The sequence below is a fragment of the Cygnus atratus genome, chromosome 17, assembly GCF_013377495.2.
Source record: "Cygnus atratus isolate AKBS03 ecotype Queensland, Australia chromosome 17, CAtr_DNAZoo_HiC_assembly, whole genome shotgun sequence".
Lineage (NCBI taxonomy): Eukaryota > Metazoa > Chordata > Aves > Anseriformes > Anatidae > Cygnus > Cygnus atratus.
The window spans coordinates 13,050,973-13,068,469 of record NC_066378.1 but is presented as its reverse complement, the minus strand read 5'-3'; the positions used below and the strand labels follow the sequence as shown (position 1 = coordinate 13,068,469).

The following is a 17,497-nucleotide window of genomic DNA, read 5'->3' as shown; positions in this document are numbered from 1 at the left end:
TAAGTTATGGCTTACCTTTTTGAATGCTGAAGAGGAATTTAAGGATTTCCACGAGTGTTTTTGTCATAAACATCTTGTTTTTTGTGCTGCAAGGAAGGGAGAGGTTAACACTTTGCTCGGCCAGTAACAGACAGTGACCCTCAGGCCACCACTCTATTAACATAGTATGTAATGTAATGCTCTACAAATGTCTTAGCAACAATTTTCAGCTCTAAAATACTATTAGTTGAAAAGCAGGGGAGTAGAAATTTACTGTAAATAAGCATCCTTTATAGAAATAGCATATATTTCATAGCTCTCTGTTAGCTCTCACAGAAGATTTGAGAAATCCCCACTCTACTTTTGTTCTTCCGTCTTAACAGAATAACTTCATAAAACAACTGTTAACAAAAATGTTCTTCTGTGGTTACAAGACAATGATGTGTACGGTCAACTTGGAAGCCTTGAACCACCTTGGTGTGTGGTAAAACCACGTCTACAATTTTTAAATAGGTATTTTCCAAGCAATCAAAGAAAGAACTGGAAGACACAGAGGGTTTGAGGGATAAAAATGCAGCAGGATTTATAAATGATTAACTGAATTCAGTTAGCCAAGCCACTTTGTGGATACATCTTTAAAAATAACATAATTGTAAAATATCCAGAATCAGAATAAATTCAAGCTGGAAGACACTTCAACAGGTTACCTAGTCTGACCTCCTGCTCAAAGCAGAACCAGTTCATGATCCCATTTTGCTGGAAGATAGTTTTTACATTGTCATCTCCTACCTTTTTTTTAAGCACCTGGGTAAGAATGATATTTAGAATAATTAGCGCATACATTTTACAGTGTGAAATGATGTAGTACCTCTTCAGAATTATCTGTTTTATTCTGTAATACCAGTGTTCCCCATACAGTCAATCTCTCTGCAACTTTCTCAGCTTCAGCAAGAGTCAGAGATTTTAACAAAGTCAGAGATTCCTCTCCCTGGAAACAAAAAAAAAAAAAAAAAAAAAGAAAATGTAAGAGAAATAATCAAAACAGAAGATCATTGCTTATGGAAAAGCTGTTATATATACTTCTTTACTTTGACTAATCTGTTGACAAACTTCTAATAAAGTACATTTACTATGACATGATTTACTTAAACACCCTGGGGTAGTTTTTTAGTAAAATTTTAAGTCTCTCAGTAAAATCTGTGTTTACTTGCTAAGGTACTTACTATAACAGGCTAATTAAAATGCAGTTTTGTTCACTGGCAACTATACAGGGTTTTTAAAACACTCTTTGGTTATCAAGAATGCCATGATCTAATACGACAGAAGAAGTGTTAACATGAGAAACTCTTTGCAAGGGAGTTAATATGATTAATATGCTTATATGTTAATATAAACAAGTTAATATGATATATGTTAATATAAACAAGTTAATATGATAATCAAAAAGCCCCCTTTTTGACAGGGTAGAGGAGATCCCAATAAAATAACCAGAGATAACCACAGGGTATAAAAGTAATTACACCTACAATAATGCAGCAAGTAAAGTTCCATGTTTCAAAATATTATGTGAATACATGTAGAGACTTCAATTCCAAACCTGTCTTCTCTATGTGGGACATTATTTTATTTTATTTTTTTTCCAACAAATAAGGGATGGCTGTTGATGTTTAAAACTCACTTAAAACTGGAGAATGGTTGCATTTTTAGTGTTAAGTACAGGCAGCTATTTGTGCCATTAATAGAACCGTAATAAAACACCAATATGTAAGCTATGGATAAGGTTTCACCAAGCAGTGCAATTGTTGCTACTGTTTTGAAAATAAGCCACATTGTCTTTAAATATTGAGATCAAATGACATGAAGTGTTTTAGTACCCTTTCTTTGTCAATCAGGTCTATCATCCTCAGAATGTAGACTTCCATGGTGGGCAACATATATGCTGATACAATTTTCAAAGCATCCTCCAAAGAAGTAGGAGTATCTTGTTTAAGAATGTATTTCACCAGCCTCTGTGAGAAGAGATAGGGAATTTAATTTGTTGATGTAAACAATAACAAGGGAAATCACTTACACACTGCATTGTAATTGTACAGCTCATACCAAGCAAGTTATCTAGAAGTTTAAAAATCCTATCTGTAAATAAAACTGGATTAAATCATAACTGGCAGAAGATTGGGCTTGAGGAAGAGAATCATGTAGTTAGAATAGATATATGAATTACCATTGGAACACTCAAAATTCAGGGATCTTATCTGGCTCCACATGACGGCAAAGAAATTTTCTAGAAATGATCGTGTTTTCTACCTAGTAAAGGGGCAGATGCTAAAAAACAGGTATTGCTTATGTCCTTAGCAGAAATCAGATCTAAAGACCTGAGAGAACTATTTTTTCCATTTTGTTAGCTCCCCTCTCTCTTTTATTTTTATAAATTATTTTTATAAAACTATATTATCAGTGCTGTACAAATCAATCTGGGCTGTCTGAGCTAAGCTGCTAAAACTTAACAAAAACAAACAGATAAAAACACATAAAAAAGCAGTAACTAAGCAAAAAATGAATGTATTTCAAGTATAAAGAAATCAAACCAAAAATCACACAAAATTCTTGAAAATAGACATGAGACTGGATTTAAGAATTTTTTGATCAGTTTAGATCCAGGTCCTCATTAAGAAAAACAAAGTGCAAGGAAGTTATAAAGTCTGAACACAGCAAGAAAAGTGGATATTGATAACAAGTGGGAGCTATCCATTTCCAAGCTCTTTTGCAAAATCTAGCTTCTAATTCGTAATAAAAATACATGCAGGTAAGTGCAGGGATTTTTTTCTTTAATAGAAATAAGAGAAGTGATGATCATTTACCATTATCATCTGCTTGTCCTTTAAAAGATTAGTATCTCTTATTCCATAAGCTCGCAAAAGCTTCTTCATCTCCATCAGTCGGTAACTTTCCTGCAATAACTTTACTCTGTGGACAAATGAGACTCCTATTAATGTGTTAGTACAGCTACCTACAGCTATATTATTTGATAACCTTAATACAACAGACACACTTTTTAATTTATTTTTCAATCTAGCTGAAACATGCACACAAAACTGAGGCATAGACTATGGGATTTTGCCTTACTTGACGTGATTCATTTCCAAATGCTGTTTTACCAGCTGCTCCACTGCTCCACTCCACGGTACCATAGCACCATGCATTATCTGCAGAACTGCATCAAATTTCAGCTATAAAAAGAACATAAAGAGCTTAGTTTTCAAAATGAGTTACAAGATAATCTCTTGAAGTATTGTTCACCCGTGATTCCTTTAGGCAAGCATTTTATTTCCTAGCTGAATCTCCACTTGCATAAGGGGTATTCATTATCATAATAAGACGTGTCAAATTAGATTAGAAAATGGTTATAGTAATTTGTGACACTGTAGGACTTCAGCTTCAGACATACCAAAGGTGGTGAGCTTTCTATGTGATGACATCAAAACTACAATTAGATTCTCAAGCAAAGAATATCAAATGGCAGATTACTAACAGAATAAAAAGACAGCATAGTATTTTCTCCTCATACCACTGACGTAAAAACGTACTCATGTACTTATGTAAAAATTATGTGTTCCATTCTGAATTGATGTATTAGAGCCCCTTGATGCCTATTTTGTTAAAGATACTTACATCTGTATCGGAGATACAGCCAATGACAGCTATTGCCTTTGCCTCCCATGCGGTTTCAAATACTGATGTAGACCGTGTACGACAACGTTCAAGCAAATCCTGTATATTTTGATAAAAATTATTAGGATATTTGAATTCGGAAAAATAGGAATATTTTATAATATAAATAACAATTATAACATTTTTAGACATTAAAGGACAGATTTGGCTATCTTCCTGTGTATCTGTTAATGCCTTATTACTGACACAGTAACTTTCAGTAAGTTTGTTGACAGCAAGCTAATTTGAAAAGTGATTCTAAAATTCATGTATAAATAATTAAAAACAACTATGAGATTTGTTTTCTGCTTACTCATTTTTAAATAGCTTTCTTCAAAAGGAAGAAAATACGGGTACCTTTATATACTGTAAAAGAAGTTCATCCTTTTGCAGATTGTGTTCACAGAGGTAGGGTTTTATAAACTTATCCAAAATGGATGGGACAAGCTCTGGTGCCAAAATTTTATCAAACATGCGAAACACAATAGTGGTTGCATTTTCCTAGGCAGCAGGTAGAAAAATGCCATATTAGAACATCACATGTCAGTATATGATCTTTTATATCACTAATGACTAATTAAATATCCAGTGCCCATTTAAATCAATTGAATGATTTCAGGACCTAGCATCTCTACTTAGCTCACATAAAAGCAAACACCCAATATATTTCTTTTACAAAGTAGTGGTTCAGTTGTACTTTTTAATTTCTTGGTTGCTAATGCTTGCTTCAGAACTCCGTGTATATGACCTGTACTGAACTGCCAATCATCGTGTTTAAGCCATACCCTTTCATGGTTTCTTGTCACATTATGTATTTATACCCACTGTTGAAACAAAAATTTAAAACAAACACAACATATCAGATAGCCTTAGCAGCTTATGAACTAATTCAACCAAAATTTCAGGGTTCCTCTTGTCTAACTTCAAATTGTCTGCTATAGGATTTTTCTCCTCAGAACAATCCAGTACTCAAAAGCACTTCTTAAAGTGTCTGCAGAATTACCTTTTCAAAATCACAGAGTGCCAGCCTGCAGTTGTATTTTCTGTACAGATTTATCAGTTCTTGTAAATCATTTACCAGCTTCTTTAACCTATGTACTTCTTCACAGTCACCACATCTCTGAAACAGTGTTTAGAAATTGAAACATTAGAAGACTTGCTCCAATTTCCATATTTTGATGCCTTATAATCTTGGAGATTTTATGGATCTACATGCCAAACCTTCGTATGGCATACAATGAAAAAAATAAGGTACATGTTGAAAGTGGGACTTAGCAGAGTAAACTTTCCTACTTTCCATTATGTGCTTCAAATCTAGGATTCACAAGTTTAAGACAGATCTAAATAATACAGTATGTCAATGTTTTCAATTTGTAAAATGCACAGCCGTTTAGCTTAAAGCTTTATCTTTCTCCACGTTCATTGTACCACCGTTACAGATGCCAGTATACCTAGGATATACAACATACAGAATCTGTATCTGTTTACACAAATGCAGTATTCATAACCTTAGAGCTAGCTGATGTTAATGTTTTTTCCAGGCCAAAACGCATACTTAATTGCGATCAATTTCCAAAAATTCTGACAGAAATGAGACATGTTTCTAACTGAGGTTCTTAAGTATCTTTACAGAAATTTAAGTGTTTTGTAGCACATTACAGAACATTCAAGAATATTACTCGTATTTAAACTATTAATACATCTGTTAAAGGGTATAAGTGTTGCACTGACTTTTTTCCCCCCCCCCTCCCTTCTTTAAACTGAAGATGATTGAAACTCAGTTCCTTCTTTTCATGGAAGTCATTCATTTTTCACCAAAAGCAATAGTGACCTAATTCTGATCTGTTCTAACTCTTGCAGAGAACATATGTTCTGAGGTTTCTGAATAAGCAAATCCTTAATCCACGTTTCTTACCAAAGGAGTCCACTGGCCAAAAGCTGTCAGTCCCATTTCACCTCGATTTTTACTTGTAAAAAAAACCTCTGCCATTTGGAGTCCATTTTCTGGCCAATTTGCCTGTCCAAAAAGTTGATATTAGCAAACTGTATTATACATATAGAAATACAAGATACGTGAACTTTCCGCAGTGTAACTTACCTTATCAGTTAATTCAAGGTTTCGAGCGCCTTGTTCCAGCCATTTTGCTAGTATTTTCTGCAATAAATATAGTTACAGGTAGAATTATACTACCTACCAAAGCAAAATTTGCTATTATAAATTTGTTTAAAAAATAATTTAAAATTATTTTTAACTGTAGGGAAGACTGTAGGGTAAAGAAAGAGAGGAGAACAAGGTTCTGACATTCAAAAATTAAACTCCTGTAAGTCTGACCATGTAATGAGTTTGAGAAGATGACATTTCACATTTATTAAATGAGTTTTACCTGTTCCTTCGGCACAACTCTTCTTAAGAAAGGAATCACAACATTTTTAAGCCACAAACATAGTTCATCCAAAGGAACAGTGACATGGATGGCATTAAGTAAATTCTCCAGCATTTTCTCATCAAAGCTGCTTTCAAAATCTGCCTAAAATTTTAAAACAGAACAATTATAGATTTATGGAGTATATGTTAATCAGATAATTTGTAAAACCACTTCACTAATAGGAAGAAGCAATAGAATTCACAAATACAAAAAGAAAAGTCTCAGCAGTCACAGACAGGATTAAAAAAAATAGCTCTGTTCAAACAGACTAGAGTTTCATCTTAAGACACAACTGAAACTTTTTTTTTCTTCCTTTTTTTTTTCTTCAAATTATGGTGTAAGGATCATGTCTTTTACTTACTATAGATATGGCCTATAGTTTTGTTTTATTAAGAAAACAATATATACGTGAAAGTTCTGCAATAATAAATATAACAATGTGTAGGCAATGTGTAGGCACTGTTATGAATGTGTCGTCCAGAGTAAGAGTCTGTGTGATCTGCTAGCCAACAAGTGTCCACTGAAAAATTCTATGACAGCTGTGCTCCCAAGGTGTATAGAAGATTATAATTGCCACAGAATAAATCAAGGACTGTCGTTCTTCAGACCTAGAAATATTATTCTGACATCATATATACTAGTTTATTCTTAAATCAATAGGAAATTCAGCCTTATAATAGGTGAGATGAAAATGGAATCATAGTGACAACAGATGAGATTCTGAATTTGCTTCTTTGAGGAGCTGTTTTGTAACAGCATCGGTCTGATTCTGTTAAAGGCTGGAAGACTTAAGGTAACTAACATTCCCTGTAAATACCAAAGACAGGTTTATGCCACTTCACCTGATGTCTAAGCCAGAGGTACTGTGCACAAGATAAATTTCCTTCTTCTAGCTGAAAAAGGATATTCCTGAAAATGTCTTCATTATTTAGGAATTCTGTCCAGGCAATACCACTAGAAACAAGAGGAGGAAAAGAAAATCTGTTACTTTTATGTATCACTATTAAAGGATATGGAGAACCTCAAACTTTTTCTAGCTCATAGCATATGCTCTAAGAGAAAAAAGGAGTGTTAGATTGTGCATGTGCACACGCATGTATAAAATCGCATCCCTTCTACATAAATTGAAAAAAAAAATTATACAAAATAGTGCAACAGACGATATATATTACAACATATAGGCTGATTCAACCTCTCTGCAATCTCCTTTCACCACAGTGGAGGACTAGAAACTTCAGGAAGAGAAGGAAGGATTTAAAGTTGAATGAACCCAAATTTAAGAAAAAAAAATCTTAATGGTTAAGTATCTGCCATTTAAATTATATTTATTAAGATTTAAAGTAAATTAACAAAAGCAAACCTGAATTTCTCTACTCCAAAAGCTCCATAGAAAGTTGTAAGCCTTGCCTGAGCTCTCAATACCTGAATGAAGACAAAAGGTTTAAGGTCAATATTTGCCTTACTAAACAGTAACCATTACACGGTTAGAATAACTACCATATGAGGAAGAATGGAAGAAAATAAAGACTTCTCAAGAATTTCAGTTAATTACACGTGTAACATATGTAAGTTTGTTTAATAAAGCATTAATACAAAATTTCAATTCCACAAATAATTTACATGGATTCTCTTTGAAGGTGGATGATTGCTGTCCAATATGCAATAGGACTAAATAAGAAATAAAATAAATACCTAAAAAAAGAACCTAAGAAAGCTTCTGCCTGTCTTCTAGAGCACTCATAAATGAATCTAAGACTGAAGGAATTGCTTAACCCTGAAGTTTGTCAGTGCTGTGGTTCTCTTTCATATTTTAAAATATAATCTTTTTAGACTTTTAAAATGTTAAACAGTAGTACATTTTTAAAAACTCTACATCATAATAGTTTACCATTTCATAGTGCAAGGCCAAGAAATTCATCCTCACCTCAACTATGGATACTGGAGCCCCATCAGATGGTGAAACAACGGTTTTATCATCTTTCTTCAAGATCTGAAACAAATACATAAAGTAGCTAGACTGACAACTCTGTTGGTGCAGAACATGCCAAAAACAGTACTGCGAATTTAATGAAGACACTAAGAAAAACTTAGTACATCTGTGAACTCCTCTGTAAACCGGAGTCTTTATTCCACAATGTTAGACTCTGATTGGATTTCAATACGGATGCAGGATCAGACAGATAACATGCACCTCTCTGATTCTGTTTGTTAAATTAACAAAGACTAAAATAATTAAAACAAAAAAGGTGACATATTTTGAAATTTTACTCCAGAAATTAGTATTGAAAAGGAACTTATAAAGGCTACTCAAAACTAAAACCCTCTTTCTGGTGTGAAAATAGAACTGTAACCCCTTTTTTGCCCTTAAGTAATAGCAAGAATGAAGTTGCAACAAGTCCTGATTCTTCATCACGTTTCGTAACACAATTTATAATGCAGCTTTTTGAATGACTGTAACTGGTTTGAAGGTGTCCCCCCCTCTCAAGCTGTACAGGAGAATGTAATAGCAATGGGCAACAGTACGCAATCGAATTTAAACAAGCAAAAAACACTTACTCTGACTTTAGCATAGTTCAGCATTTCTTGAGTGGTTTCATATAGTGGCCATGGAGCATTTATGCAGTAATCCACAACAAATTGGCTATCCTGTTTGAGTAAGGAAACAACTGGAATTAATTCCAAGCTCCTTTATAACCACTCTGCTAGGGAAATAGATCAGGATTAATATATATATACATATATATAAAAGTTAAGGGAGACCTGAATTTTATGCAGATTTTCTTTGGCTTCATTCACAAGATCCAGCCAGACTTCTTGCCCATAACTCCCAACAGAAGCAGAAGCTAGCTTCTCTAAAATAGTGCTTGCTTTCACTTTGTATACAAGCTGTTTAAAAAAAAAACAACAACAAAAAAAACAGACTCAGTTTTAAACCTGATGCACTTCAGCTTTAGGCAGAGTCCTCTGTCTTAAGCTGAAAACTCTACACTTTCCTCCATACTGTTTTTGAGATTCAGTGTCCATATGCATTAAATGCTTTGAAAATTTTTTAAAAGCAGAGGGAACACATACTTCATACACAATCTTTTAAAGTTATACCTTCTACCTTCAGCTCTGAGTGTCTCTAAGACTGCAGAAAAAAAGTAATATTTTAAATAGATCAAAAACCTGTAAAGAACACCTTAAATTAGTAAGAATGCCTATATATAAAATAAAAATATGAAGTTGACCATATAGAAATGCTTTAAATTCTATTTGATCAATAATTTATTATTAAATATGGTGGCTTTAAAATAAATTCTGGTTATCTGCAATTTCTTAGGAAAATGTTCCACTTCAAGGTACATTCAATAGACTTATGAAGAAATAAACGTATCTATTAGTGCTTTCTGATGAACTATTGGGTAAGAAACTTACTCATAAGTTCAGTTACACTAATCAATTTTCAAATGTATTTATCAAGCACAACTTACCTCAACATCTAGTCCAAACTGAATTGCAAAATTCTCAGCCTCAGTGAATTTGTGTTTGTGAAGCAAGCGACTTAATCTGGGGGAGGGATAAAAGTAAAACACAAATTTAATATAAATGTCAAACTACAGATGAGAAAAAACAGGCTTCGAGGAAAAGAGTACCTGTTTTCTGGCAAGGCTTCAGTTAAACTTCTCATCACAACAATAGAAACCGGGCCTTCAGCGGATCTGATAATGAGAGGGAACTATGTGAGTTCAACTCTAAAACAACTAGATGTAGAAGTAATCTGCATTTTTATGCAACAGTGAGTTGGTGATATACAAAACATTATCTTACATCTGATGATTTTCATGAATTCCTTCCAAGAAGTATATTGTATCCTGTAGCAATATAATAACAGAAATCATTAGGTGGTAGAAGAAGTCAATTCTCAAAAAAAAAAAACAAAAAACAAACAAACCTGTAATGCATAAGGTGTTCTTTAGTCTGGAAACAAACTACTGCTTTTCTCTCAGAAAAAGTATTTTTCTTTTATGTTTATCACGTTAATTCCTGGATGGTTTCCACCATCTAAAATGGCCTTTCATGAGCTTTCTATTTTATTGCTTATCAGATCCAGAGCTTACTAGATTCACTTTCACAATTCCAATTAAGGCACTGCTTAGACTTCTGACTTGGTATCATCTCACATACTCACTCCACCTCAGCAGTCTTTATAGCATTCCTAATTCATAAAGTTCTCACTGTCCTTTTTCAACCTTCTTGCTTTGTTAAACTCTTCAAAAGGAAGCAGTTTAAATAGAAACCAAGTAGTTCTGTCATCTAAACTTAAGTAAATCCCAAGTAAACCCAGAGCATTTTTCTATGCTGAGACAATTTAAGACTTCATACAGTGTTTAGCTGTAGGAGCAGCAAGAAAAACTGACAGTAGTATTAAACATTCTAATAGGCTAAGATGTAGAATTAAACTGTTCAGTTTGCTGTGTTATCTTTTTCTTCGTCCTTTGGCGACATCATTTAATTTTTTTTTTTTTTTTACACAGTTCCTGCACAGTTTCTAGCACAAATTGGTTCTAATCTAAACAAGAATAACACAATACACTCTTTAATACTTTTACCTATTAAAACAATTGTATTTCTTCAAAGAAAAGCAACAACAAAAAAATCAAAACATACTGTACCAATCCCACTTTGAATAAGTGAAGAAACAACAGATATTTCCAAAGAATAGAGCTGTTGCATAGCAGGCAATGCAAAAACCATTAAGCTTCTCATCTATATGTAAAGAAAAAAAAAAAGACAAAAACATCATAAATAAATGATTCTGAGACACTAGCGACAGAGTGATTTTTGCAGAATTATTTCTATATTCTTATGGAGTTAAATTAAAGACACTATTTCTGCAAGAAAAAAGCAGGTCTCTACAATTTGAGAAGGTTTAATGAAGTTTTAGATCTTGTCATATATAAATAGTTAGGCTTCATTGAAAATCTTGTATAATGTTCATCGCGCCTTTCTACTTCAATTAACACCCTTAGTTGTACATGGAGGTAGATACTGAATACAGCAGTGATACTATTCTAAAGAAATCTGTGAAGGTACATGAGACAATAAGATCTACTATTAAAAAAAGCAATCAAAACTCCAAACTATCTAAAAACAAACAAACAAACAAAAAAAAACACCACCAAAAAACCCACCACCACCAAAAAAACCCAGCAGGATAGCTTGCCCTGGTTAACGTGGTACGACATTGCAACAATCCCCACTATATCCTAACAGCTAGTTACATCTCAGTGTTTTTTTTTTTAAACTTTGGCCTCTTGAGAACACGTGCTTAACAACTGAGGAACAAAATATAGATAATCTACCTGTTTGTTAGTGGGTGTTGTCATGGCTATCAGTTTAACATTGGCAAGCCCTTGCCTATAGAACAAAAGACGGGGGGAAAAGAAGAGAACAAAGAATATTTTATCACGCTTATTTAAAAACTGGGGAGTTTTCTAAAATTTAGTTTTCTATTGAAACTGGTACATTTTAAAACCATATAGCTCATCCCAAAATAACAGTCTTTTAGCATGTAGAGGACGCATTCAACTAATGACGTTTTAAAGTTTTTCAAATGCATCCAGTCCTTATTTTTTAAATTGGCACAAAGTAATGGAAAAAGTCAAGTCTTGTCTTCTAACCTTAATTGCCATTAACTCATTTTGGATTTTATCCAACACACATACCTCCAGATTTTGATTTTTACATCTGTGGAATGAGATCTTACTGTTTATCCATCCCAAAGAAAGACAAACATCAAACAAAACATCAGACGACTTGCAGGCAATATTATACAACTTATTACACCTTATTTGAGATGGGCATTTCCAAAATGATACAGGTTACATACAAGCTTCCTTAGCACTAGAAATAGATTAAAAAAAAAAAAAAGGCAGAAAATGCCAAGCAAAGCTAACAATACTGACAAGTCCAACATTTTGTCCCGAATAGAAAGATTTCAAAGATTTCTATAAATTCTATTACCATAGAAAATCAAGCATCTGTTGCACATTTCCTGTAACTATAGGCAACTTTTGATTTTTCAGAACTGGTGCTGTAACACTTTACTTACTGTACGACTGAAGAAGAATCCGACTCTGTAGTGAGAAGAAATTCTTCAACACGTATTAAAGACCAATCCCAAATTAAAGTAAGAGAATAAACATCCCACATGCTTAAGATATTCTGTATTAAAAAAAAAAAAAAATCGGATATGAAGTTCATATTTGGTCTTTATTGAGCAGAATATTAAAGCTTAAATAATGACTAGGAGTAGGTTAACAAAAACAGTAAGATCAAGATCACCAAAGATAAACATCTTTATTTAACAGAAATATATTTTAAAGTTATTATTTTAAAGAATATTTTTATAAGCTCTTTCAAGAACATTGTAAAATGAAGACTAAACCAAACTGTCGCACATACCTCTGTATCTAAAACAAACAGCAGATTGTCAAGAACTTGAAGTTTCACTGCGTCTAAAAGAAATAATACATATTCATATAAATTTACTATTTTTCTTGAAAAATGTATTTGAAGCAAAAAAATTTTACAATGTACAACCAAGCATTGGAAACATGCAGATGTTTATCTCCACAACTTCACTGAGAAGTTCCATTAGCATTTTAGCTTAAACAGAATCATGATTTAAGTGTATAAAGTTAAACTCAAAAATTTTGAAATAAATTTTGGCTGTACCTTTACAAGAGGTATTCCAGTTGGTATACGTGTATACTGTTACTAAAAACCAGCAAGATAACTGAAGATGCCTTATTTTCTGTAGTTAAATATGAATTCTACACTTGTCTATAAAAAGAAAAAAAATGTGTTTTACCTTTGATCAGACTTGAATCAGCAAAACTTCGAACAGACACCAGGTTATTGGTGGTGTCTACCTCCCATTTGGAGAGTACATAATCACCTTTACCCTATTAGTAAATGAAAGTAAAATGTGGCTACATGTTAGAAATTTGTCCATCGACAAGTTTACTTCTCCAGTTGACCTTTTACTTATAAAACTCATGAAAATTGCAAGATTAACCTTATTGTCAGTAAATGCAGATGTTTAGAAATGTGTCCTTTTTTGTTATTGTTTGTTTTTAAATTTGGTAATAACCTTAATTGTTATTTTGGCAAACCTTTGTTGAATGTGAACCTCTTGCCAATTTTGGATCTCTCTCTAAGCCCAAGGGCAAGACTGTAAATAGTCTACCCTGTATGAGCTAGGAACTACACTGATTTACTGAAGTCATGCAGACAGGGTGAAATGTTTTCCCCCCATCCTTCACACCTGAGCCAGTTCTGAAATGATAAGAGTTATTTTCTTACTAGAAAAAACAGACTGCAAAACCGATAACCTTTAAATGTACAATGAAGGAAATTAAAGACAAAAAATCTTAGTGCAAAAAAAAATTATGTCCTTTTTGAACCAGCTAGACCTAAATTTTGTTGCAGATCAATAAATGCCATCATTGATCTCATAACAATTATTATAAACATACTATTACTACTTACCCCAATTATCAAATGGATTTTATTCACCGAGTTACATATCACAAAATTCTGACAGCCAAGACTGTGATATTCTTGTGTGGCAATGAAAGCTGTCTTTATCTCTCCTTGCAACTATTGGGGTAGAAGATGAAGGGGAAGCAAACAAAAGAGAAGAAAAAAGTTACGCATAAAAACTGGGTGAATTTTGAACTTCTTGCTTCTCCATGAATAGAAAAAATAATCACCACAATTATGAATTGTTAATAATGAACAAGTAAGTAGTCAATGGAACATAAAGAACAAAGTTGTGTTACAAACTTTACACTTTAACACAGATGTTATATGTTAGCAGGTATTTCTTACCTTCTTTGCCACAATCATATCCATCTTGTCAATTGCTACATTAAAAAAAAAAAACAGATAAAACCAAATCAATGTTAAATGCATTTTAAACTGAAAAAAACACTACTAAACTTCATGTAAGATGGTTTATCCTAACCTTATATTTTAAAAAAATATTTATCTTCAGCCACTGTCTTTGACAGGTTCTACTTCTATTGATCACATTATGGAGCTCCAGAAAATTTGAACTATGTTTAGCTAGGCAGCATTAAATTATTTATTCCCAATATTCTTCAGTACAGTTCAAATTGATATTGCAACTTAAAACCCTGCTTGCATAATATTCAGTACTTTCTCGAAAGCACTGAATAATAGAAACACAAGTGAAAGGAATTTTTGGAAGAGTGAAAAAATAATTTTATTATAGAACTAGTTGTATATTGGATTCCCTTTAAAAAGCAACCAAGGCTGCACAGAAAATCCCAAGTCAATACCTTAATCCCTCAGAAAGCTATTTAACACAGCTCTTCCTCTCAAATTGAAATCCAAATTGGTTTGTAGATATCTTACCTTCTTGTGTTCTAGCAAGTGGGAGACACATAATGCAAAAAAAACCCTTCCTTGTGAGAATGAACATATGATAAACACCTAAAAAAAATCCAACAACAAAACAGACATACTGAGCTTGAGTATTCAGTAACTGTAAGGAGGCTACTTGCTTAAAGATGGAAAACTGAAATAATTGGAAAAAAATAAACAAAATCTGACCAAAAATTTTGAAACAAATATTTTGTCACTTTCAAAAAGTAAGTATATGCATCTTAAGAGTTTTATTTGAAATCATGATTTTTGTATGCACCCATCAGACTGTAAATTCTGTTTTCATGTCAAAACTTCATTGAAATGCACTACATTATGAAAGACGGGACTGGGAGCTTATAGAACAGGAACTACTAAAATCTGCATAGTCTGATAGGGAGGCAGAGAGAATCCTGCTTTCTTGAGTATTTTCATAGGTTTAACACAATCTCAAAAGCAAGTTAAGAGAAAGAGGTACTGAGTTCTGGATGTTTAGTGTTTTTTATACCAGTTATAAAATAAGTAATGAGAGCTAAATATAATAGGAAAATAATTCTCTCGTATAAAATAATAAAATATAATAAAAGAAAATGTAAGCAGTGTACTCTGCAGTTAGAACCTAAAAAGAAAGACAATGTAACTTGCTTTTTCCAAACATGTTACTAGGAATAAAATATAACTATTAATGTCTGGATACTTCTATTCAAATACCATATTGACTGGGACAGTGGACAGCCAGAATGAAGTTCAGGGTCACCTGAATTGCAGGATTTGTCAATGATTTGGCAACCGGATTTCCATCCAAACAAAATGATCAGTTAAAAAACAAACAAACAAAAAACAGTGTTCTGAAAAAGCAATTGAATTTTCAGCTTTCCAAAAGTGATTCTTTCCAATATTTTCAAGGACCTGTAGATAAGGCCCACTGAGCTAAAAGTACATCTGAAGTTTGAAATGCAAATTAAAGCTGCATCTGATTTATTTTGTAGCTTCTTTCGTTAAGAAATATTAAATGAGAACAAAATGACAAATACATAGACAAGAAAAAAAATTATTCAAATGCTTACCTGCATCTGCTTTATCTTTTTCAATAAAGAGATTTAAGTAAGTCTTTTCATTTGAAGATGATTCAACCAAAATCTAAGAAGGCATCAACACAAAGAATATTATTGCGTTTTATCTGGGAAAAAAATAAAAACAACAACCAAAAAAAACCCCATCATAACAACAAAAAAATACCTTTATTTGAAATACTGATCATCAGTTTAAACTTTAAGCTTTTTTCTTTCATGAAAAACTTATTGTTTACACATACCATTCCTAAATATAATTTGCTAATTTGTTACTTATGGCAACAAAAGTGGCCTTTTAATCTATTTGTTCAAACTAGAAGATGTGTTCAAAACACAGGAATATTTATATTTTGATATATTGGAGAAAGAAAAAAAAAAAGAAAAAAAAAGAAATCCAAAGAAATTCTGGGCTTTCAGCAAAATTAGGACAGAACAAGTACTATACCTTAGTTAGCAAGGTTTGTTTTGATGGAATATGAATAAGATGTAAATTGCCACTTCTCTCACCAACGACAAGAAATTGTCTTTCTTGACACATACCAACTACATCCACATTAGTATCTGAAAAAGATATCAGAATGTTAACTATTAAGTTTTTTTTTTTACTAGTAGACATTCACGTCTGAAACACAGGAATTGGACAATACGGTATTCCAGATTTCTTCAAAGTTACTTACTTTGATAAAACAAAGTACAGGAAAGGACGTACAGTGAGTGGCTTTGCTATCCATTATTCCCATTGCAGTGAAAAGTTAACAAGCATTCTAATTAAATTGTTAAGGAAATAGCTTGTTAATGACATACAGAATCATGTTTTATTATTTAGTTATTCACTATAATACCTCCTCTTACAGGGTAGGTAGATATGCAAGATACTTGCTGTATTATACAAAAATAGTTGTCTTTAAAAGTCAGTTTTGACTTTCAATTGAATTATAAGTAGTGAACTTACCAAACTGAATGTGCAGCTGAAGAGACTGCCCAGTGCTGTCAAGAAGAGCCACTGATCTGTCAACAACAATAATACTGCCATCCCTCGAGTTGCACGCGTACAGCTGTGGATTAGCTAAGACCTGAAAAAAAAAGATTGTTACGTATAATAACTGAAACACTTTGCAAAACACGTCAAAGAAGTTGCCATAATTATTAAGAAATAGAAAAATGCAGTTTTAATGAACTCTACCTTTTCTGAAGACGTTATTTGAAGTAGCGCATCCACTTGGTACAACGCACTTCCACATTCATGTCCTATGCACACAGAGAGCTGCTCGCTTCTTGTGTCATCATTGGCAAGAATTTCAATGTCATTCCACATTCTTACCTGTGATAAACATATAAGCAACATGCTGTAAAGCAGGATTTTAAGAAGACGTGAACACATATAGATCATAATTTTTATTATTCTATTGTTATTTTGCCTGTAAGAGGAAGAGAATTGGAATAAACCTTGTAAAGGTTTGCATAGAAAAAACAAAATTTGCGTCTCGAGAGCAATGAAGAAACGGAATGAAGAAAACTTAAATCGTGAGAGGAATTAAAATATAAGGAGCAAAATATAAGGCTAAGAGCCACGAATCCCGGCTGATGATCTGGCATGCCCAAAGAACGCAGCTCAGGATGAGAGCTTTCGCACCCTGAGGTGGATAAAATCCAAAGGCAGAGACCCCCTACCCCATAGCAGCCCCATGTCCCCCTGTCCCCCCTGTCCCCTCACCAAGCCACCGCCGCCCCCCTCAGCCACCTCAGGCTTTCAAATTGGCGGGAGCGCTGCCTGCCGCTACGGGTCGCGGCGTGGGCCACGCTTCTGCCAACCGCGAGCGCCTCCCGCCCCGCCGTTGCTAGGACACGGCCTCGCCCTCGTCTTCCCCCCCCCAG

At 33.4% G+C, this 17,497-nt stretch overlaps 1 protein-coding gene across 1 annotated transcript in view; it reads right to left on the bottom strand.

The window, feature by feature from the left end:
• KNTC1 (kinetochore associated 1) overlaps positions 1 to 17,403 on the bottom strand; it is a 38,748-nt gene extending 21,345 nt beyond the window's left edge. Inside the window, 32 exon segments of the mRNA XM_050714288.1 lie at positions 16 to 86; positions 828 to 967; positions 1,854 to 1,988; positions 2,838 to 2,943; positions 3,103 to 3,206; positions 3,649 to 3,747; positions 4,045 to 4,188; positions 4,691 to 4,807; positions 5,603 to 5,704; positions 5,786 to 5,842; positions 6,072 to 6,215; positions 6,956 to 7,067; positions 7,474 to 7,535; positions 8,038 to 8,103; positions 8,670 to 8,759; positions 8,874 to 8,999; positions 9,587 to 9,662; positions 9,749 to 9,814; positions 9,924 to 9,967; positions 10,764 to 10,862; positions 11,459 to 11,513; positions 12,208 to 12,320; positions 12,561 to 12,613; positions 12,970 to 13,063; positions 13,650 to 13,760; positions 13,992 to 14,026; positions 14,541 to 14,618; positions 15,617 to 15,689; positions 16,068 to 16,183; positions 16,575 to 16,695; positions 16,806 to 16,943; positions 17,337 to 17,403. Of these exon segments, the coding sequence (XP_050570245.1) occupies positions 16 to 86; positions 828 to 967; positions 1,854 to 1,988; positions 2,838 to 2,943; positions 3,103 to 3,206; positions 3,649 to 3,747; positions 4,045 to 4,188; positions 4,691 to 4,807; positions 5,603 to 5,704; positions 5,786 to 5,842; positions 6,072 to 6,215; positions 6,956 to 7,067; positions 7,474 to 7,535; positions 8,038 to 8,103; positions 8,670 to 8,759; positions 8,874 to 8,999; positions 9,587 to 9,662; positions 9,749 to 9,814; positions 9,924 to 9,967; positions 10,764 to 10,862; positions 11,459 to 11,513; positions 12,208 to 12,320; positions 12,561 to 12,613; positions 12,970 to 13,063; positions 13,650 to 13,760; positions 13,992 to 14,026; positions 14,541 to 14,618; positions 15,617 to 15,689; positions 16,068 to 16,183; positions 16,575 to 16,695; positions 16,806 to 16,937 (2,941 nt within the window). The 5' untranslated portion in view covers positions 16,938 to 16,943; positions 17,337 to 17,403.
• Between the last annotated feature and the right edge of the window lie 94 nt (positions 17,404 to 17,497).